The sequence below is a fragment of the Camelina sativa genome, chromosome 8 (genome assembly GCF_000633955.1).
Source record: "Camelina sativa cultivar DH55 chromosome 8, Cs, whole genome shotgun sequence".
In the NCBI taxonomy this organism is placed as follows: domain Eukaryota; kingdom Viridiplantae; phylum Streptophyta; class Magnoliopsida; order Brassicales; family Brassicaceae; genus Camelina; species Camelina sativa.
The window spans coordinates 11,824,170-11,846,393 of NC_025692.1; the positions used below are offsets into that span (position 1 = coordinate 11,824,170).

A 22,224-nucleotide genomic window follows, 5' to 3' on the forward strand; every position below is an offset into this window, starting at 1 on the left:
ACAAGTCACTTTCTTCTATCCCAAGTCACTTCATCTTCTGCATCTAGCTCTGTTTTCACGTTCACAAAACAGAGCCCCTTCGTACGTTTACTTCCGCTCTGCACTATCCTCTCATTTTAAGATGGTGGGTACGCCACCATGCATCTCCCTTTAGAGCTCGTACTGATTCACACAAAAATCTCCAAACTTCTCGATTGGTAAACGTTTCAAAGCACGAAATGCTTCTTTAAAAGTCTTATAATCTTCTGCGTTATCTGGACGCAATGAAGAAACAGTAGCACGTCGTGCATCCGCCATCCCTTGGAAAGCCTCAGTAAAAGATCCTTCGAACTCTCTTCTTCTACGACTACCACGACCGCTATTAGCAGATGTTCGCAATCGAGATGCAGTACTCCTTCGAGATGCTTCAGCTCCATCAGTACTATATGGGGTTTGTCGTGATATTTGCCTACCAGACCGACCACCAACCTCTTCTTGTTGTAACACTGGACTTTCTGCATTCAACTCTTGTGAATCAAAGAATGACAAGTCTGGTTGTTGACCATCTTCATCTAGGGGCTGAGGAATATAGTCACGTGTAGCCGGGACCTCATCAGTATTGTATTCATCATTGACATCAGGATCATTGTTCTCCTCTTCTATCTCTCTTTGTGCATCTGCAACATCATACATATGTTGATCTGAGACATCATGGTTCTTAATTATACGTTGCATTATATCCCATTGTTTTGGTGGTTCGCGATGTAATGCACGTATCTTCTCACACTCCTAAAAAAAAAAAATGATTTAAGATTTTAATTAACTATAAAGGTCAAAAAAATTAACACGTTAATTAATGGGATGAGAACAAGCATACCATTTCACGGTCTACCCACCAGTCATCATCCATTGTGATTCTTCCAGAAATAGAATCTGAGGTAATTCCTGTTCGACCCATAAGATCAAGCCATGCCTTATGCTTTTTCTTTAAGGTGTCTATTTTGTTCTTCACCTTGATCCACGTAAGATTTTTACCCGTCCTCCGTTCGAGAACTGTTAATATATGCTTTCGTTGTGGGGCTTTTAAATTATTTGCAATGTAATTCACCTTTGTTATCTCAGGCTCGTATAATTCCAACAATATTTGTTCTTCTCGGTCATTCCAATGTTCTTTCTAAACACCATCATGAATAATTTTTTATGATAACTCACTAATATTATATAATGCATCAAATTTACAAGGCAATCGATATTTACTGGACCACGATTCGAAACAGATGATCTTGGACATAATGATCTCCCACGTGATGATTCTGGACGATTCTCGGAAGTCATAGCGGATGGACTTAAAATATTGATTGTGAAATAAGAACTATTTTGGAGCAAAATGAAACTGTTTTTTTTTTTTCTGGTATTCGAAGAAAACTTGTATCAAGACAATGGTGTTGTAAGAAGCACACATATATAAAGAGAAAGAGAGAAAATTTTGATTGATGTTTCTTCTCAATAATTTTTGTTTTTAAAAAAAAAGGTTAAATTTTTTTCTGAAAAGTATGAGTAAAATCACTACTTTTCTTTATTTTGTCAGATAAAAAGAATCTAATACCAAAAACAAAAACAAAATGCCAAAAAAAAAGCTGTGTATCTAGAGTGATTCATCAAACGTGGGTTTACTAGAGTGATTGAGGTTGGTGTTTGCAACCACCAAAACTAAGGTGCAACCACCTTTTCCAACCAAGATCTTCAAACAAGATGGTCAACCGCTATCTCCAAACGAGATGTTGATTGGTGATCTTAGCAGCGGTTCGTTTGCAAACGATCGTAATTAATGAAACCAATCAGAGCCATAATCTTTTTTTATGTAAAAGACTTTACGAAAAAAACAACATAGCGTCTCTGACCCATCTCTTATCATATTGAAATGAGACTAATCTTTGTCCTAGTAAAAAAAAACAAGCCAAGCCTGACTTCAAGATCTTTCATACATTCAAAACAATGGCTTCATAATTAACCTCGTTTACTTAGATTTCACCTTTTACTACTATGTTCAAGTTGACTGATAACTAACCTTGTTTCTGTTGGATATATAAGGTGCAATCTGCGGGATACAGACAATGCGTCCAAGAAAAGAAGAACAAACACTAGCCATTCTTTTAATCCTAAATGATGGAATTGCACCTGTCAACGACATTGTCTCCAACAAGCTTCCCTGCTCAACAAGAAATCACTAAGAACTACATATAAACTTCCCAACATAAGTTTGACACAAGATTCTCATGAGGAACTTGGTAAAGAGCTTAGTTATATTTTTCAAATAAATTTACTTACATATATATACTAAGGTTTTGTTCTAGGAGTACTTGCTAGTTGCTATATTTTACAAAGATAAACTTCTCTCTTCTCTCTTCTCTCTTCTCTCTTCTCGCTTCTCTCTAGAAACCCTAGTTTTCTTGCCGCCGTTTGCATCTCCGGCTTGTCCTTCCGGCGCCGGAGAGGGCTCCTCTTTGTTTTTTTAGTAGTCTAACGCCGGCGTCTCTCTTTCCCTGAGTTTGCGACTGTCCTCTGTCCGTTTATGGGTTCAAGGTAGGTGGTTTCCAAAGTAGATCTGGCGCGTGGCAACGACGAGAAGCTTATGGTGGTCGCCGGAGTTTCCTCGAGACTCGTGGGTGTGAGGACAGCTCCGATCTGGGTGTTCTCTTCGGCGGATCTGGGTTGAGTGTCTCGTCAAGCGTCGATGGCTCCGGTGGGTTTTGGCTTTGATGAGTGTCGAGGTCTGAGATCTCCTCCTTGGATGTTCTCAGAGATCGGTTTCAGGTGGTCTTCGTCATCAGTTTCGCAGATCTCCCCTTCTCCAGTCGGTTCGGTTGCTTGCTTCTTCGTGTTTGGTTTCGTCAGGTGAGTATCTTTCTGGGCTGGACTTAAGTGTAGGTCTTGGCATACAACTAGAAGGCATGGGTAAGCAGGGTTCTTTCTCCGACGGCGGTGGTGTGGGATTCCCCCATTTGATGCAGCTGTGGCGGTGTGGATTCTTTTGGATGGTGAGGAAACCCTGTGTGGTTTACTCTTGGTAGAAGACGCCAGAGGTTTCCCGAAGGTGTTTTTCTCGCAGCTCAACATTCAATTGACTGCTATGGTTCGCAGCGGAAGTCAGTGGGGGTTTGGTGGGTTTCGCTGCTCGTCTTGGAGGTCAGTTCTAGATCCCTTGGATCTAGTAGGCGGTTGCGGGTTCCGATCTTTATTTTCTGGATTGAGCAACCAGTATTTTAGAGATCGCCGCGTTTTTACTTCTTACTCCGGACCGGTTGTTGGGTTCCTTGCTTGGAGATACCAGAGATCACCATATATGGAGATGGGGGTTAGCTCTGAGTGTGTTCGGTTGCTAGGCATGGGACCGTCACCGTAGAGCCTGCTGTCGGTGGTTAGAACAGGCTGTGAGATCTATTCAGGGTCAGGTGAGACGTTGAAGGTTGAACCGAAGTTGGATTTCGAATGCTTCCGATAAGGGTTCACTTCAGTGTCTCTGCCGCAAAGGAGTGGGTCTCGCATTCGCCGGGATTACTGTTCCAATCACTGCTGCAGGTCACGTTTAATTCAGTAGGAGAAGATCTTATTTCTGTTAATGGGCCGTTTTCATGTTATTTCCATTTTGTACCTGTCCAATATTGTATGTTCCAAGGCCTTGCCCAATTAAAATTGGGAAGGCCCATTCGTAAATATAAAATATTTTATTTAAAAATATATATATATATATATATATATATATATTTTGCAAAGATGGATGGGGACAAATCACTAATTTCAGTAGGATGGGCTCTTTGCTTTATTTTGCTCTGTCAAGGCACCCAGCAATTGTTTCCTTGATCTCTGAGGAAAGCTCGTCTCCCAGGATAATCCTCTGGGGGTACTCCTCATGAGCAGATTCTTCCTTCCCATAAAATGTCTGCCAGAGAGGACCCAGCCAAACAGTGAATCCCACATCACAGCAAAACTTGATAAAACTGACGGAGGATGGCCAGTAAGTTTAGTTCAACGCTGTCCTACTGGGTGAGTAAATTTAAATGCATAAGAGACTTACTGTGAGATTAAAGTTAAAGAAGCCCTCTAGAGGTCCATCAAACCACGATTGATCACGGTCAAACAAATCAGAATTTGGAATCCCGGGCTTTGTTGACACTTGGCCACTTCAGAAGAGTTGGTTCCTTTTCAATATGTTCCTCAGTGAGTTTAGTTGGGCAGTGGGATTCGAAGAGGACAAGGTTAAAGGAATCAATAAGGTAGTAAAGATTAATTTTGATCCCTGGGAAAGACCCTTTGCTCGATTTGTGTGTTGAATCATTTGTCAAAAAGTAAATATTTCAACTTCCACCAAAAAACAAATAATTAGATTCTCCCAAAATCCAGAATTGCTTTTCTTAGAAGATAAGATTCAACACACAAACAAAAACTAATAACTTAAAAAGTGTAAGTAAGAGTTCTCTTAGCTAATCTCAGAGAGTAACATGCAACATTATCTAACTATACTATCTGCAACTACTGCATTTACACACCAACAAAAAGAAAAAGAGAGTTCAAGATACAAAGAACTCATCTTTTGGAGACTATCACTAATATCAACATCGACATTGACACGACGATCTTGAACCCTGAAGTATCCCAGAAGTTTGGTTTCTCCCCTGAAACCGATTCATTCAGCTGTTTTCCTGTAATCTGATCTCTTAGCTCTTTGATTGCCTTGTCTCGCCTCTCCCCTGCCTGCGTTTCATTCATCAATCATACAAATTAATCATTTGGTTTTCTCATAAAACAATAGCAAAGCACAATCAATCTTGGACTTTTACCCTTTGTAGCTTTCTTGTCTGGCTACGAGCTTCTTGCAGACAAAACTCCAGTTTCAGTACCTTCTTCTTGAGCTCTTGATCTGCTCTTCTTTGTCTCTCCAACTGAAAATGGTCATTTATCAGTCCAAGATTAAAAACTTTCAGACAATAAGCGAAAAACCTCGACAGAACACAAGAATAAGTACAGATATGGATGCTGAACCTGAGATTCAAGTTCCTTAGTCTTGAGTTTCCAATGAGCTGACATTAACTTTACGTCATCTTTTAGTTTAGCAATCTCTTCGTCTTTTACCGCCAGTAACTTGTTCATTCTCTCAAAGTTCTTTGGAGAAACCTCTTCCAGAAGTTTCCTGAGCTCACATTCTGTGCCTTTCCCAGACTTTGCAACGGCTTCAGTTATCTCATGCTCGATTCTCATAACTTCCTCTCTCAGCTGTTTTTGAGAAAACTCTCTTGTCCTCAAATCTCTCTGAAGGTTATCAAGCCGGTGACCGAGCTCAGTTACACGGTCTTCGTGTTCTCTTAAAGAACGTGTTTTGTCGTCAAGTTGTTCTTTTAGCACTGAGCATTGAAGCTGTGCTGATTGAGCAGGAGCAGCGCTTGTTTCTGCAATTTCCTTTGTTAAAGCTAGCTGCGATTTCAGATCGTCTACTTCTTCAAGAAACTGTTTTCCCAAAATAAGATTAAAAATGCATAAGAGAAGCCTTCTTAATATAAATAATACATTCCCTAATACCTCAATGATTCCCAATTTACGTTAGCTGAGTGTCTTAACCCATTTTATGTGCAAACCTTTCATCAGGTTAAGAATAAATAAAAAAACATTCAGAAAAACAAAATTAAGCAGCTATGCAAACGAATCCATGACAGAGCGAAACTCCTAAGTAAAAGCATTGAGTGCTCAAGAAAGTAAATGCTTCTGGAGTTGGATAGATTGAACCCTTTTGATCAGTAACTGAAACTTAACAGCTTTAAAAGAACAATATCACCCAGAGACCCACTTCCACATCTCAGGTTCTTACATTTTGAAACATTAGAAATGAGAACTAAACCCAAATTGACCAAGTTAAGATTCCAAAATCATGAAGGAACTCTTTTTGAAAAGGTCATGCTTCATTGCAGCATTTATTATAATAAATTTGAGACTGAACTCAGTCAACCTTTTCCACACTCAGCTTCATCTACTTTACCTAAGATCTAAAGGGGCCATTGATCGATCCAATAGTAACCAAAGTCTAATGATTACTTTAAAAAGTTGAGATTAAGTACCACTTCTCAGAGACTAAACTTTTCAGATACAATATCAAATTTGGAGTCTTACGTTATATACTATTATATATAGCAAAAAAAGGTTTTGAGGAAAAAATAAACAAACCTTTTCAGCAGCAGAAGTTGAAGCTTCAAGCTCACAGTTTCTATCTTCCAATCTCTTCTGCAATTTACAGATCTCCATCTCCATGTTCTTAGCTCTCTTCTCTGCTTCCTAGAGAAAACAAAATCACAAAAAGCCAAATCATTTCTAAAAATCCAAAATTGAAACTGGAGCTTTGACCCTACCAAAGCAGTAACAAATCAATAATAAGAGACTCAAACACAATGAACAGTGAGAAGAAGATTCATACTAATAATTTAATAAAAAGGGACTTACTTTTCTACAAAGGCTTTCTTTAACAAAAAAGTGTTCTTGAGAAACCAAACGGCCTCTCACTTGCTTCAGCTCAGCTGCCATAGACACAACGTTCCTCCGAAAGCTCTCTTTTTTCCCATCCAAATCTTTCAAAAGCGGATCCACCGTCGTTTTGACGGAATCTGACATCGGGTTCTTGTCCAATTCCTCATAAAAGTCTCAATCTGTTTCAAGTATTCAGATTCAAATCTCAGAACTTTGAAAATGCATGTTTAAAATTATTAAAACAAACTTAGACCATTTAAGAGCTTTTAATGAAACAAAGAATAAGATGAAATAGTATATTGTTGAGAGTTGAGACAATTAAGGATGTAGAAGTAAAAGAAAAGTATCAAAGACGGAGACTTTAACGAGGTCAAATGAAGCTGAGACTTGTGGGTTTTTGTTGCTCGGAAGTGTATGAGGAAACCAAAGTGATCATATTAATGTTATTCTTGCGTGACAGTAAGGAGAGAGAAAAATGAAACACGTAAAGGAAGCTGATACGCACAGTCAATGAATTATTTTGGCTTATTTGATGTAAAGAGAGAAAGAGATAGATATGTCCATCTGGAATAAGAAATAAAAAGAATAAAACTTGATTATCTCTTTATTTTTTCACTAATTATGGGTTTAAGAATTTATTGTTTTATAACATAAATAGGGCTTTGAAAATACTCAGAAATTAATAAAAAGGGAGTATATTAATTATAATTAGACAAATTAATAAAAGGGAGTTTACAGTTTATATATAAAATCCAAGAGTCAATTTTGTAGTGAATAAAATATGCATGTCCACTATACTTTAAATTTTGATTTTTGTTAATTTGACTACTACAATTGGAGAAGGTAGTACCCAGAAATGTGGTTCAACTTTATAAACAGAACAATAATTTGGAATATTAAAATAGCTGATTGGTTGGATTATTGTAAGAGGTGGCTGCATTCATGGGACGATGTCGACATAAGAGACAAATAATGAGACGGAGAAAACCGTGGATAGGGGAGAATGGTCTTAGGTTCGGATACGTTCAGCTTTCAAACCAAACCAGTTTCAGATCAAAAGACAACAACATAAGCCGTTTTTGTGTGCATACATACATGTACAAACGATAAGAAAAATGAGTTTGGAGTTCACTCTTAACGAAGACAAGTGATACAACTAGGGTACGATCGAAAATAATCAAAGTGAATAAAAATTTGTACATGATTACCTTTATGCTCGTCTATTAATGTTCCCATGAATTTAGAGGTTATCACTAAAATAAGTGGTTCATTAAGACTTTTTCTTTATTTGCGGTTTGCTAATACAAAGGGGAAAAAAAACATTCCTCTATCCTCTGCAATTTTTCTTCATTCCTCTCACTTTTTAAGGTCTTGTAATGAATTACGTAGTTCGAACAAATTAAACCTAGAAACCGAAATTCTAAAATATGTAAATGAATGATAAATTTCAAATTTTGTTCTGGATATTAAATTTGTAAACATATTTATTTAGTATAATATTTATTACAAACTTATATTGGTTTGAGTTCATCAAGTTTATGAAAGTTAAAAATAGTAATCGTTTCACCATAGATTTTAGATTAACATGATGGCTGATCTGGATCCAAAGTGAACCGAATTAGTGATTAGTTAGATTTCTATCAAAATCTTGAATTATCAAATCATATAAAACCGCAAAAAAAAAAATTAAAATTTTATGAAACAGATGATTTAAATAAAATTGTTAATCGGATCAAACTCGTCCACTAAGCCATCCCACAACCTGTTTAAATATTTTGAGCAGCAAAATGTCTTTGCATCTGTTCCGCTTGAATTCTTGAGATCCACGAGTAATCCAGATGCATTTCAATAAATAATTTTTCAATATATAAAATATACTTAAAGCTTAGACTTAGTTAATATTAACAAATTTCAATAAATTATTTTCCTCCATCATAACGCATCTGTTAACGCCGTGAGTCGTAAGAAATTGACTTAAACATGGGATTACATATCGTGGATCGTATTGTTCAGGAACCTTTACGCTTTCATAATTCAAGACAAAGAAATCCGAAAGTATTGTGTCGGGTCGAAAAGTCATGGAAAGGTTTAGAAATGACGGGGGAGGGGGAGGGGGGTTTGAGAAACATCTGATACAGTGTAATATATATTGAAAAGATCATAAGTGTAAAGACGGTAAAGATCATCGGGTGTCTTCTTGAATCTACATTGGTTCATCAAGTGTCATTCCACATACTTCATCACTTGGCGAAAATTCAACGCCAAAGTGGTATGTTAGAGCGGTGAGTTCAGCCGAGTGAAGCATACATACTCTTGTATTTTCATATTTGTTCATGAATCAATAAATAAATCTCTCGGACATGGGACTTGGTTGAAAGGTCAATGTGTGCACCAAATGCAAGTAGTTGAGGTAAACCCGCAAAGTAAAATAAGGCAATTTGTAGATAAGTGGAGAGAGGAGTGAGCATCCCGCCAATGTGAGTAGACTCTGTCTTGCCTTTGATGATGTTATTTTTGTACATCTCTAGATAAGTGGCTAAGACGCATCCATAGTTTACATAATCTCCAAGATCATCATCCACATGATCGCCTTCATCGTTTTCTAAATCAATATTCTCCAATAACACCTCTTTCAATCTTTGAGAGATGAAACACATCTCTGTCTTGGTTGTGGTTTACATTTCAGTTCATCTAAATAGAGCATGCACAAGCTTCATGACGTCGCGAATAACCGGATGGGAAACCTTCTTGATTTTTGCCTTGTGGCTAAAGTATTTCCCATCCGCTAGCACATCACAAAGATAATAAATCCCTTGGAACTTGAGAAACTAACTCATGGGGGACTTGTTTGCAAAACCATACGTTTCAGTAAATTCAGGGGTGAAGATTGAGTAAGCCATTAACTTGACCTTAAAATGGATGACGCCCTCTTTTGCAATGTGGACATTTGAACTCGCGAACTTATTCTATATGGTGCACAAAAAGTCAATAGTCAGATCGGGTTATGTTGGATAGTCCATGGTGGCAATCTCCTTAAGCTCCATGTTGGTGAAGAACTCATCAAATATTTCAAGTATCCCCATCTTCTCGAGTACACTTCTATCTGCAAAACGGGTGGGATGAATTTTGATATGAGAGATCGGCTTAGCTTTCTTGTCATTTACGGTCCAAGGAGATATGGGTGCACTTGGAACTTCACTTGTGTTTGCAGACCTTTGATGCTTACCGCTTGTTTTAGAACCTCCCGCCATTGTACCTTTTAAACATTCAAGATCAGTGGAAATTTTTTTAAAATACAAGTCTCAAATTGTCACAAAATAAACAAATGAGGCACAATGGAGCTAACTCAACCAATGACCATTTCAAACATTCACACTAAGAAGCAAGAAATCACAACTTCAAACCACACTTCACAACTATTCATAGTGCTCAAAATAATTCAAAATTATCAACTTGAAAAATTGGTAAACTTCTTAGTGTGAATGTGACAATTTGTGTGTAAAAACGGTCCGCAATTGGTCTGTTGCCGTTTTATTTCTGTTTTCTTTGAACAAGATAAATAAATTAAAGCCCCAAATTCTAACAAATTAAAGAAGTCTCCAGAAAATGCATATATTGTTGCTAATTAAATCGACCGCATGGGATAAAAAAATGAAAGCTTTTTTTAGTAGCTCCGAGAGGACGAACAGAGGAACAACCAAGGCTAAGTTGAAGGAAAACCCTAACCCCTAAGTAACGAAAAAATCTTTGCGTATGTATAAAAAAAATAAAACAGAGGAAAAAGAGAGTTTGAAGAGATAAACGCAGTTTTTAGGTCTTGTTTTCTTTTTTTTGTGTTCTGTAGGAGGAGGAGGGAGGAAGAAGAAGATGACGACAGAGTTAAATGGAGGGAGATTGAGTAAATAACGAAACGAGAGCCACAAAAAGATTATGATCGTCAGATTGAATGAACAAGGGCCGTTGGATTATGCTGACGTTGCTTCCCCCTCACTGATGTTGTGATTAGAAAGAAGCATGGGTCTCACTAATGTTGTGATTAGAAAGAAGCATGGGTGAGAGTAGATGGGATGATTACTTTTTTTCCATCTGACATTTTAATTTTGGGTGAATTTGTGTGATAACCAAAACAAAAAAAATAAAAAGAAGAAAAATATAGCCACCTGATGAAGTAAATTAAGTGAGTAACGATTGACCAATGTACAATAACCCCTCATGATTTTAAATTCTAATTTAATTTTATAAAAAAATTAAATAAATCTTGCAATAGTTTTAAAAAAACCATAGATTTTATTTTTTTACATAACATGATTTGAATTTAACATTATTTCAAAAAAAAAAATGACCATTTCAAACATTCACACTAATTAAGAAGAAGAAACCACAACTTCAAAATATCAACTTGAAAAATTGGTAAACTTGTCAATAATGAACGGGAATCAAACCATGAAGTAAACACAAGTCTATGGCATCACAAGAACAAGGTAAATAAATTAAAGCCCCAAATTCTAACAAATTTTACAATTTTTGTCACTTTTTTAACATATATGAACCCGTCATCAAAACTCAAAATTTCTCAACAAATCATGCAAAATACGCACCAACAATCATTACACATGGTTCACAAAGTCTATGACTAACACTAATCATGCCAATCAAGCTCTAAATCGACCCTAGACATAAATTATTTAGTTTGCAGATTTGTGCTTGCAGGTTTGGTTTTTCTAAGCTATAAATTGCAGGTATTAGTTTAATTAATTTTTAGAATTTAGCTATGGTTAATTTTTAGAATATATCTATGTGTTACGAAATCATTGCTATTTTTTTTTTTTGCAATTATTATTAATGTATCCCACTCGTAATCGAAAAAGTAAAACCGAATAAAATCAAACCAGAACTAACTCAGATAGAAATAGTTGAACGCCTACTGTATATATGGGTGTAAATGGTAATAGCAGTCCGGGCATACAAATCCGTCTACGAACTAGACCACTGTATTTTTAGTGTGGACAACAGACCGCAACGGTCTGCTATTTGTGTGTAAAAACTAGGCCTGGGATTCTGAACCGAACCGATTTGTCCGAACCAAACCGAACCGAAATTTGGACAAATCGGTTCGGGTTATTTTAATTGATTAAACCGATCGAAATGAGTTTAATTAGGATCGGTTAACCGAGATTTTCGGTTCGGTTTTCTCAAACCGAACGGTTAACCGAAGAACAAAAAACCTTAACCTCCTAATAAAACTAGTCCTAGCCGCCGAGCATTCATCTCCATCTTCCTCATTTTTCTTCGATTACTTCATCATCATTTTCTTCTTATTCATTATCATCATAATTCTTCTTTTTTTCTTCTACTTCGATTCATACCAATCATCTTTTTCTTCTTCGATTCATCATCCTTTATAATCATAATTATTTTAAATTCTTCGATTCATTCTTCTTTGATACTTCATCCTTCATCATTATCTTATTCATCTTATATACCGTGAGCTCTCCCTTTTAGATCTCGCCACTAGTGTTCCTCAGCTCTCACCGCTGATGTTTTTCCACATATTGTTTTTTGATATCTTCGTCGTTCATCGTTCATCGTTCATCGATGGAATAGCGAAACAACAACCAAGTTTTTTTTTTTGGTTGATGGGCCTTGCATTTTTCTGTAGAAAAAGTCGGAAGCCCAATTTTCAAAATATCTTTTACTCCAACAATACTAAACCGAATACCCGAATTACAATAACCGAAATTACCGTCTCCGAACCGAACCGAACCGAAATTTTATTCGGTTAGATTCGGAACAGTTTTCAATTTCCACAATAAACCAAAAACCGATTAACCGATTGGACAGAAATCGCAGGCCTAGTAAAAACGGTCCGTAATTGGTTTGTTGCAGTTTTATTTCTGTTTTTTTTAAACTGCACTACTGCAGACTATGATTAATGAATGATAAATAAGAAACGGTTTGATCCATAGATAAATTTGTCTGTCTCAACCGCTTCAACCATTCACACCCTATATGTGGACAACAAGATTTGATTGCGTCAAGAAAACAATTTGGATCTAACCTAATATCATCAAACCAACAAAATAAAATAACACAAACGCACCGAGTCGAAAAATTAAAATACTAAAAAACAAAACAGAGGCATCTCACCAACCCCAATGCTCACATACATAAGCAGCAGAGTTGCTTTTTTTTTTTAATAATAAGCGCACACACACACTCACACTCACACACACACACACACAAACACAGGAGAGACACATAGAAAGAGATTGTGAGAAAAGATGGCGTTGGCTCTTCGTAGACTCTCCACTTCCGTCAAGAAACCGATCTCGCGTCTTTCCTCTAATGGCGATTCCCTCCGTTTCATGGTAAAAATCTTATCACAATCTGATTCTTTTACACTTTTTGTTTGATTCTGATCCATTTCTTTTTTGTTTTTTGTATACTCAGTCGTCTGTATCAGCCTCAGCTATGGCGGATTCGGAGAAATCTCGTTCCAGTGTAATCATATCAACTTAGATCAGATGCATCATCATCGTAATATATATAAATAATTTCACAAACGTCTTATCTTGTTTCCCTTTATCCAGTGGATTAAGCAACTCAACGCATCTCTAGACGAAATCGATCCCGAAGTCGCTGATATTATCGAATTAGAGAAGGCTAGACAATGGAAGGTAAAATAAAATTGTAGTGTAACTTCTTCTTCTTCTTCTTCTGGTCTTGTGTGAGGATGAATTGAGTTACACAAATCTTGATTATTGTTTTTCAGGGATTTGAGCTTATACCGTCTGAGAATTTCACATCTCTTTCGGTGATGCAAGCGGTTGGTTCTGTTATGACTAACAAGTATAGTGAAGGTTACCCTGGAGCTAGATACTATGGAGGGAATGAGTATGTTAACCTCTTCTTTTACATTTTGGTTTCAGTTTTACTGCACTTTGCTGTTAGTATATGATGTTGAAGGTTATTTGCATCTTAATCAATTACTAGGTACATTGACATGGCTGAGTCATTATGTCAACGACGTGCGTTAGAAGCTTTTCAGTTAGATCCTTCGAAATGGGGAGGTACGATTGGTAGTTAATTACATCGTACTAGAAACTAATGTTTACTGATTGTGATACTAATTATATGAGCTATTTCTCTTTTAGTCAATGTGCAGTCTTTATCAGGATCACCAGCTAACTTTCAAGTTTACACCGCATTGTTGAAGCCTCATGAAAGAATTATGGCACTTGATTTACCTCATGGTGGACATCTTTCTCATGGTTATCAGGTAAATTGGAATATAATCTTCTATAGCATGGTCTGTTTAAGGCTTGGTTTCTCAATTCTTTGTGGCATTGATATTGTGTATTTGCCATTTTGTTTTAATTGCTCATGTGCAGACTGACACGAAAAAGATATCTGCCGTATCCATCTTTTTTGAGACTATGCCATACAGATTGGATGAGAACACTGGTTACATTGATTACGATCAGGTTGGTTAGTTAATAGCTGGCTTAGCTGAATGCTCAAACGTTTCATTTTTATCATATGTAACATTGAGTAATTGAACACATTTCAAGAAACTAAATATAACACAGTTCTGAAACTAAATTTTATTTGCAGCTAGAAAAGAGCGCTGTGCTTTTCAGACCTAAACTTATTGTTGCGGGGGCAAGTGCTTATGCTCGCCTATATGACTATGCACGTATACGTAAGGTAAAATACTGTCTCAACTCCCAACTCTTGAGTGTGAAGTATAATTTCCAAAGTTGCATGGTAAATAATATGTGCATTACCCTTTTCAAGATTTTGCATGACATATTTGCAGGTCTGTGACAAGCAAAAGGCAGTTATGTTGGCTGATATGGCTCATATTAGTGGGTTGGTTGCTGCTGGCGTTATTCCTTCTCCTTTTGAGTATGCAGATGTTGTTACTACTACAACTCACAAATCGCTTCGCGGTCCCAGAGGGGCTATGATATTCTTTAGGAAGGGGTTAAAAGAGATTAACAAACAAGGGAAAGAGGTGGAATTTTAAGTTTCCATTTTGTATATGGGATGAGTAAATAAATCCCTGGTGGTGACTAATTTTCACAGTATGTGATCTTTTGTCGTTTATATCTTTACCTTGCAGGTTATGTATGACTATGAAGACAGAATAAACCAAGCTGTATTTCCTGGACTGCAAGGTGGTCCACATAATCACACAATAACGGGTCTAGCAGTTGCTCTGAAGCAGGTTCAGTCATCAAACTTTGTTTTGAATTTGTGTTCTATTGGCTAATAAGTAATATGTACAGATGAACTCCAATCACTAATGTGATTAAGTTCTAATCTAGAATTATATCGGTCTTGTTTATGATCTTCCTGACTTGTCATTTACTCTATTGTAGGCTAGAACACCTGAGTATAAGGCCTACCAGGACCAAGTTCTCCGTAATTGCTCAAGGTTTGCTGAGGTGCGTTTTATTTACTGATTGTCGGTAATTAGTTGATATGCCTTGGATATACTGCCATGTTTGGAACAGCTGGGTATAAGCCGTACTGTAACCATCTCACTTTTTTTAATAAATAAAATGGCTTGGAATTGCAGACTTTGCTTGCAAAAGGATATGATTTAGTGTCTGGAGGCACTGACAATCATTTAGTTTTGGTGAATCTGAAAAACAAGGTACTTCTCATTCTATCTTTTATTTCCTTTGATATATAGATGGAATTGTTTGCTTTGGACTTACGAGCTTGCATATGAAAGGGTGAATCCCATCGGAATTAGAGAACATAGCTAAACTCCTCAAAAGATGATTTTAGTAATGATAAAACTAAAACAGTGATGGTTTCTTGTTTCCCGTATCTGTTGTGTGATTTCATTTTTTACTGACTATATGCTGACCAGGATATAGCAAATCAAGTTAAAATGTTTGATTTTGTTCTGTGAACCTCAGTAAGCAATGCATAGTGTTAATTTTTATCTGGTAACATATATGATGTTCGATTTTACAGGGAATAGATGGATCAAGAGTGGAAAAAGTATTAGAATCAGTACATATTGCAGCAAACAAGAATACTGTTCCTGGTGATGTTTCTGCCATGGTTCCAGGTGGCATCCGTATGGGTAAGGCTCTTAAAGGAACACTGAAAGAAGTAACGTGTTAGTATGTCGAAAAAGTAGTAAATGTGCATGCTTTAGCTAGAAAAACGTATATGTTTTGATTTGTTCTTATAAATGATGTTACAGGAACACCAGCTCTCACATCAAGAGGATTCATTGAAGAAGATTTTGCAAGAGTGGCCGATTATTTTGATTTAGCCGTCAAGATAGCCTTAAAGATCAAGGCAGAGTCTCAAGGTATATAAAAAAGCTGTATGTTACTTTGTTTCTTTTTTTTTTGTGTGTGTTATGCTCTCTGAAAATGGGATTGTATTGGTGAATCTGTAATGTACTGTAGGAACAAAGTTGAAGGACTTTGTAGCAACAATGCAATCAAATGAGAAATTACAATCAGAGATGGCAAAGCTGCGTGAGATGGTAGAAGAGTATGCTAAGCAATTCCCAACAATTGGGTTCGAGAAAGAGACCATGAGATACAAAGAGTAGTTTCATCAAGTGGATTGACACATTTTCTCATCTCTGAGATGCTTTAGGTACCTTAAAACACTTAGCTATGCATTAGCTTATCTGTGAAACATTGAGACTTATTCTTGTCATCTTGTGTAAATGTTTGCAGAGATCATGGACCAGAGGCGCAACCGATGGTCTAAAAGTATCTCTGAAATTAAAGTTGAACTCGAAAAATGACACTCTAATGTTGGCTTTTCTTACCCTTTCTTGTTTGTTCTCATATTTATATATTTGCTTCCTCGTGTTGGTTCGTCAATTAAAGAAATTGTAACGCAACTGTATTAAGGTTGCTATGATGGATTTATGGCAACTAGATAGAGCTAGCTTTGATATTAAACAGAATTGTTTCTTAAATAAAGAAGTCTCTTTTTGCCTTCCCACTTAGAACGATGTTTCAGGTTCAGCAATGTTTCGATGCTCATCAAAACTCAAGTTGCTGAAGAATGTTATAAGAAGCTTTAGTAAAGAAAATTTCTCGGCCTTGGAAAAAAGAGTAGTCGAAGCTCATGATATGTTACTCTTCTCCCAAAGCAGAATGCTCGAAAATCCCACTGAAACCAATGCACAAATTGAGCTAGAGGCCCAGCGGAAGTGGCAGAATCTTGCAACGGCAGAGGAGTCTTTCTACAGACAGATGTCAAGTGTCTTATGGTTAAGTGATGGTGATAGCAACACAGCCTATTTCCACAGAATGGTAGCTTCAAGGAAAGCCCTCAACCATATTCATTTCATCCAAGAAGAGAATGGCCCCTTGATTGATACGCAGCAGGGTATTCGAGACCATTGTGTAGATTACTTCACAAACCTCATTGGGAGTCAGGTTGAGCCAAGTCTTCTTACTCAATCCGACGTGAATCTTCTTCTACCTTTTCGGTGTACTGAAGCTCAGAAGCAATGCCTACAACAGCCCTTCTCTAATGAGGAAATTAAAGAAGCTTTCTTCTCAATGCCACGTAACAAATCTTGTGGTCCAGATGGGTACTCGGTAGAATTCTTCATCAGGATGTTGGCCCATAGTCGGTCCTGAGGTAACAGAGGCGGTCTTGGAGTTCTTCCGATCCGGTCAATTACTAAAACAGTGGAATGCCACCACTTTGGTCTTAATACCTAAAGTCTCGAATGCTTCAAAGGCATCTGATTTTAGACCCATCTCGTGTTTAAACACTTTGTACAAGGTCATATCAAAGCTTCTAGCACGGAGACTCCAGCAAATTCTCTCAGAAGTTATTTCATCGACTCAATCCGCTTTCATGCCAGGGAGACTTCTATCTGAAAATGTCTTATTGGCCACAGAGATTGTCCATGGATATAACAGAAAACAGATCGACCCGAGAGGGATGCTCAAAGTGGATATCAGGAAGGCTTTTGACTCTGTCAGTTGGGACTTTATCCTGTCTGCCCTCACTGCTCTCCAGCTTCCAGAGATCTTCATCAACTGGATCAAACAATGCATCACTTCGCCTACCTTCTCAGTGTGTGTGAACGGTAGTTCATGGGGCTTTTTCAAGAAAACCAAAGGGCTGAGGCAAGGTGACCCTTTGTCACCCTACCTCTTCGTGCTAGCTATGGAGGTCCTATCCTCCCTTCTAAGATCCAGGGTTGATGCAGGCTATATACATTACCACCCTAAGACCCAGGATCTCGGTATATCCCACCTGATGTTCGCCGACGATGTTATGATCTTTTTTGACGGTGGTAGCTCCTCACTTCATGGTATAAACGAAGTGCTTGATGATTTTGCCAGCTGGTCAGGACTATATATGAATAGAGACAAAACTCAGCTGTTCTTCGCAGGCCTGAATGACACAAAGTCCGCTGCTATCACAAGCTATGGTTTCCTGTGGGCTCCCTACCCATAAGATATTTGGGACTCCCACTTATGCATAGAAAGCTGCGGATCTCAGAATATGAACCCCTCTTAGACAAGCTTGTGCGAAGCTTTCGATCTTGGGCTGTAAAGGCTTTAGCTTTTGCAGGAAGACTGCAACTCCTAAAATCTGTCATATCCGGTACTGTCAACTTCTGGATCTCTACGTTCATGCTTCCCAAGGGCTGCATAAAACAGATTGAATCTCTTTGTAGTCGTTTCCTCTGGTCAGGCAACATTGACATCAAAAAAGGAGCAAACGTGGCATGGACTACAGTGTGTTTACCTAAGACTGAAGGTGGTTTAGGGCTTTGGAGCTTTGTCGCTTGGAATAAGGTGTTATGCTTGAGGTTTATATGGCTCATGTTCGCTGATACAGGTTCTCTATGGGCCAACTATCACAAATTTCATTATATGCGCAATGCTACGTTTTGGTCAGTGAAAGAAGCGCCAAGCAACTCCTGGACGTGGAATTCACTACTGAAGCTGAGACCCCTGGCAGAACAATTCATCAGAACTAAGGTAGGCAACGGGCAGAAAGCTAGTTTCTGGTTTGATCATTGGACTCCTCTTAGACCTCTTATCAAGCTTCTAGGAAATGGAGGGCCTCGTGTTCTGCGCCTGCCACTAAATGCTACTGTGAGAGACGTTGTTGATGACCAAGGGTGGACTCTACCTTACCCCAGATCAAACGCAGCCCTGTCTCTACACGTGCACCTCACCACTGTTCATCTTCCAACAGCAAGCCACACTCAGGATTCGTATTACTGGGCCATCGATGGAAGCTCCAACCAGGTCTACTCTTCATCGAGCACCTGGGAGAAACTCAGACCTAGACAAGAGGAAAAGGAATGGTCGACTTCGGTTTGGTTTAAAGGAGCTATCCCAAAGTTTGCTTTTAATATGTGGCTAGTTCACCTTAACAGGTTGCCGACAAGAGAGCGACTGGTTTCCTGGGGTCTTGACATTCCCACCGTTTGCTGCATCTGCTCAAGCCAAGAGGAGTCTAGAGATCATCTTTTCCTTTCCTGTTGTTTTGCTTCAGAGATTTGGAGACAAGCTCTGTCCAGACTGGATCCCCATCATCGTTTGTTCAGCTCCTGGCCAGAGCTCCTCTCTTGGATCAAATCACGCACTCGCATTGCGCCGTCGACTCTTAGGAAGGTAGTGGTCCAAGTCATTCTCTATCATCTCTGGAAGCAAAGGAACAACGTCCTGAACAATCAAGTGTCACGCCCCGCTCAAGCAATCTTCAAGCTCATCGACCGAGATGTTAAAAACATCATTACTGCAAGACAACGGAGGAGAAAATTTAGAAAATTAATGGAGTTGTGGCTGCGTTAATCCATCAATATCTTAGCTCAGCTTGTTTTCTGTATCCTTGTTTTTATCTTTTTTGCCAAGGATTCAAAAAGGTTAGGTTTTATACGTATTGTAAAACCTGATTGTTCATTTATATGATATTTACAGTTTAGCAAAAAAAAAAAAAAAACTTAGAACGATGCAGCTCTATGATTTAGTATTATTGTTCAAGAATGGCCTTAACACGAAATCTTTGGCCAGTGAGAGAAAGTTACAGAGATGAATAGCGACGGTCCAGATGATCGATCTCGTAGAAAATGTGACTTCAACTGATTCATATGAGCCAATTTTAATACTATGGCTTAACATTTTTAACTTATGGGTAAAACAAATCATCTCAAGAGTAGCACCATATAGTGTATATACAGTACCAAAAAAAAAAAAAGTTGGTTTAGTGATATTTTAGAAAATGTATTTCGATACAGATAAAAAATGTGACTACATTGTTTAGTTTCTCTTTTATACTCCAACTTGGTCTAAAAGTTTCAACCTGCCACCTTGAGGTCATTAACCACAATGATGGAAGAAACACTATTCTCATTCGCTTTTTTAGACAGATCCAAAATATATACGAGTCACAGCTGCACATCTCGGAAATGTAACATGACTAAATTGAATCTTCACCGTTAATTTCAAAAATCCAACACATCAACACATCTGTAAAATTTAAATTCGCATGGACCAGCTTAATTATTTATTTATTTTATCATACAACCGTGCCATCATCTCCGCCATAAAAGCGTATGCGTACCTTTCCGCAATTAGCTACACCTACACAAATTAATTCACTAGTCGAAACCTACAAACACAAACACACTTCACCTCAGTTCAATGGCGTCATCTACCCGGTGGTGGTGGCCGATCCATTTCACTTCATCTGGATCTGTGCCAAGGTGGCTGAGTTGGCGTCGTCCAGAGCTGAGTTTACTGTCAGTGGTGGTCGACGACGTTGTCTGGAAAGTAGTGACGGCGTTCGAGTCAGTGGCGTTGGTCTCCATGCTCTGTTTCTTCTTCCTCTTCTGTGGCTGCACCGTCTGAGTTTTGATTTCTTTTTTTTTTTACATTAACATTTTTATTTTGTGAACGGTGTTAAAACTTTAATCACCGGAAAGTTTTGAGTCACTCACCGTGTTGTTCTAGTGAGTGAGTGACGACGCAACGCAATGGCGGAGAAATTTATGTTATTACTGTTTTTTAAACAGAGGCGCGTGATGCTCACTCGAGAGTTGTTGTGATCATTTGTGTTTAGTTTTGGTTTCTTCAAAGTTAAAACAATGATTGTGTGTTATGTTTGGAAATTTAGGTTCCAAAGATCTTTGTTTTGTTCATCAACCATTCAATATCAAACGATCTATGGTTTTTATCAATTGTATCAAAAAAACAAAAAAAAAATGATTTGTTTTTGATATAACCAAAAATAAGATTAAATTGATCTAGACTAATGGGCCAAAATTGTAATGGGCTTGGCCGTTTGAACGAAAACGACGACGTATTAAGGAGCTCCATCAGAGAAACTCAAAAACCCAAAGTGTCAGTCCGAAGTGTCGATGAGAAGCTCCGACAATGGCGTGGATGCGACTGATACAGAGCGCGAGATCTGTTTTAACGACAACACCACCGTCGTCGAATCTTAACCTCTCTAGATTCTATTCCAAACCCGCTCCTTATCCCGGTAAATATTTATTTTTACTTGTTCGGATTTTTTTTTTTTTGCTTCGGTGAAATGTGAATTGGATGATTCGTTACCTTAAGGATCTTGGAAGTTTCATTTGTGTAGAGAGAGGTTCATGATTGATTGTGAATGTTGTGTTTCGTTTGAGTCAAAAAGTGTATACAGTACTGGGTTTTTTTGATTGCTTGTTGTTGTGATAATATTGTAGTGAAGGTTGGGATACCTGAGTTCTTGAGTGGGATTGGGGGAGGGGTTGAGACTCACATTGCAAAAATTGAAACTGAGATTGGTGATATTTCGAAACTGCTTGTGACTCGTACGCTTAGACTCAAGAAGTTTGGTATACCTTGCAAACATGTAAGTTCCTGAGACTCTCTCTCTCTCTAATTCTTCTCTATATTTAAGTTGTTTAGAAAAAAGCCTGATACTTAAGTTCATCATATAGGTTTGTAGCGGTTGTTAATATGTTAGGATATATAAATCTGCTACCTTGAACTTGTTTCATTATGTAATTTGGTGAAGTAACTTATTGTAATCAAGGGGAATCAAACCAAAAAGTTGACTTCTTGAACTTTTTTTGGGTACCTGTAAGTTCTGTGTTATCTAATCCTGTTTCAGTTTAGGATGTTACTTGAGAGTTTCATTGTTTCCTGTCACTTACTTAAGACATCTTTCCTGTCATGAAACATGTTATAATAGGTTTGGTGAACCACACCCATCATTTGCTGGCTCGATTTTTTCAATTCTCTAATTTACTCGATCATTATGGATTCTGATTTTGCAGAGGAAACTCATACTCAAATACAGCCACAAATACAGGCTAGGGCTATGGAAACCTAGAGCTGACGCTATAAAGGTGTGATTGATAATTTCTCTGCTCGTCGACTTCCCGTTGCTATCTCATTCTTGTTTTTTTGCTACTGAAATGAGTTCTCCTGAGAGTGATTTAGGCATAGCAGTGTTGTCCATTACTTGAATTTTTCTTCATGTATCTTCTTAGGGGTATCCCATATGGCATAACTTGAACATGAAATCGTTTCTAAGGCTAGATGGATCATGAGCATTGAGTATTTTGAAACTTTGCCAATCATAACCTTTTCTTACGGAAGAACAGAACCACTTATGACAGTTTATAATGGTCCAAGCTGAGTCGAGTCTTCCGGCAAACAAAAAGTAAAAGAACATAAACTAAAAGAGTTCAGTCTCGAATTTGGATAAGACCCA

At 37.8% G+C, this 22,224-nt stretch overlaps 5 protein-coding genes across 5 annotated transcripts; 3 read left to right on the forward strand and 2 right to left on the reverse strand.

Moving 5' to 3' along the window:
• On the reverse strand, positions 151-1,226 carry LOC104709446. The gene is made up of 2 exons (XM_019228720.1): positions 857-1,226; positions 151-768 (listed from the first exon to the last, which is right to left on the reverse strand). The coding sequence occupies exons 1-2, from the start codon at positions 935-937 to the stop codon at positions 151-153; spliced, it is 699 nt and encodes a 232-aa protein (XP_019084265.1). The 5' UTR covers positions 938-1,226.
• LOC104706989 (coiled-coil domain-containing protein 102A-like) lies at positions 4,374-6,987 on the reverse strand. The gene is made up of 5 exons (XM_010423232.2): positions 6,466-6,987; positions 6,193-6,300; positions 5,020-5,481; positions 4,818-4,919; positions 4,374-4,731 (listed from the first exon to the last, which is right to left on the reverse strand). Exons 1-5 carry the CDS (start codon positions 6,631-6,633, stop codon positions 4,564-4,566), a joined length of 1,008 nt encoding a protein of 335 aa, XP_010421534.1. The 5' UTR covers positions 6,634-6,987; the 3' UTR covers positions 4,374-4,563.
• On the forward strand, positions 12,685-16,457 carry LOC104706990 (serine hydroxymethyltransferase 2, mitochondrial). The gene is made up of 16 exons (XM_010423233.2): positions 12,685-12,857; positions 12,940-12,990; positions 13,080-13,166; positions 13,262-13,383; positions 13,483-13,559; positions 13,644-13,768; positions 13,881-13,973; positions 14,104-14,196; positions 14,309-14,506; positions 14,615-14,719; positions 14,874-14,939; positions 15,074-15,151; positions 15,481-15,592; positions 15,716-15,826; positions 15,927-16,122; positions 16,206-16,457. The coding sequence occupies exons 1-15, from the start codon at positions 12,771-12,773 to the stop codon at positions 16,073-16,075; spliced, it is 1,554 nt and encodes a 517-aa protein (XP_010421535.1). The 5' UTR covers positions 12,685-12,770; the 3' UTR covers positions 16,076-16,122; positions 16,206-16,457.
• On the forward strand, positions 19,970-20,697 carry LOC109126080. The gene has a single exon (XM_019229159.1). It carries the CDS (start codon positions 20,160-20,162, stop codon positions 20,364-20,366), a length of 207 nt encoding a protein of 68 aa, XP_019084704.1. The 5' UTR covers positions 19,970-20,159; the 3' UTR covers positions 20,367-20,697.
• On the forward strand, positions 20,849-22,108 carry LOC104706991. The gene is made up of 3 exons (XM_010423234.2): positions 20,849-21,000; positions 21,209-21,357; positions 21,785-22,108. The coding sequence occupies exons 1-3, from the start codon at positions 20,892-20,894 to the stop codon at positions 21,860-21,862; spliced, it is 336 nt and encodes a 111-aa protein (XP_010421536.1). The 5' UTR covers positions 20,849-20,891; the 3' UTR covers positions 21,863-22,108.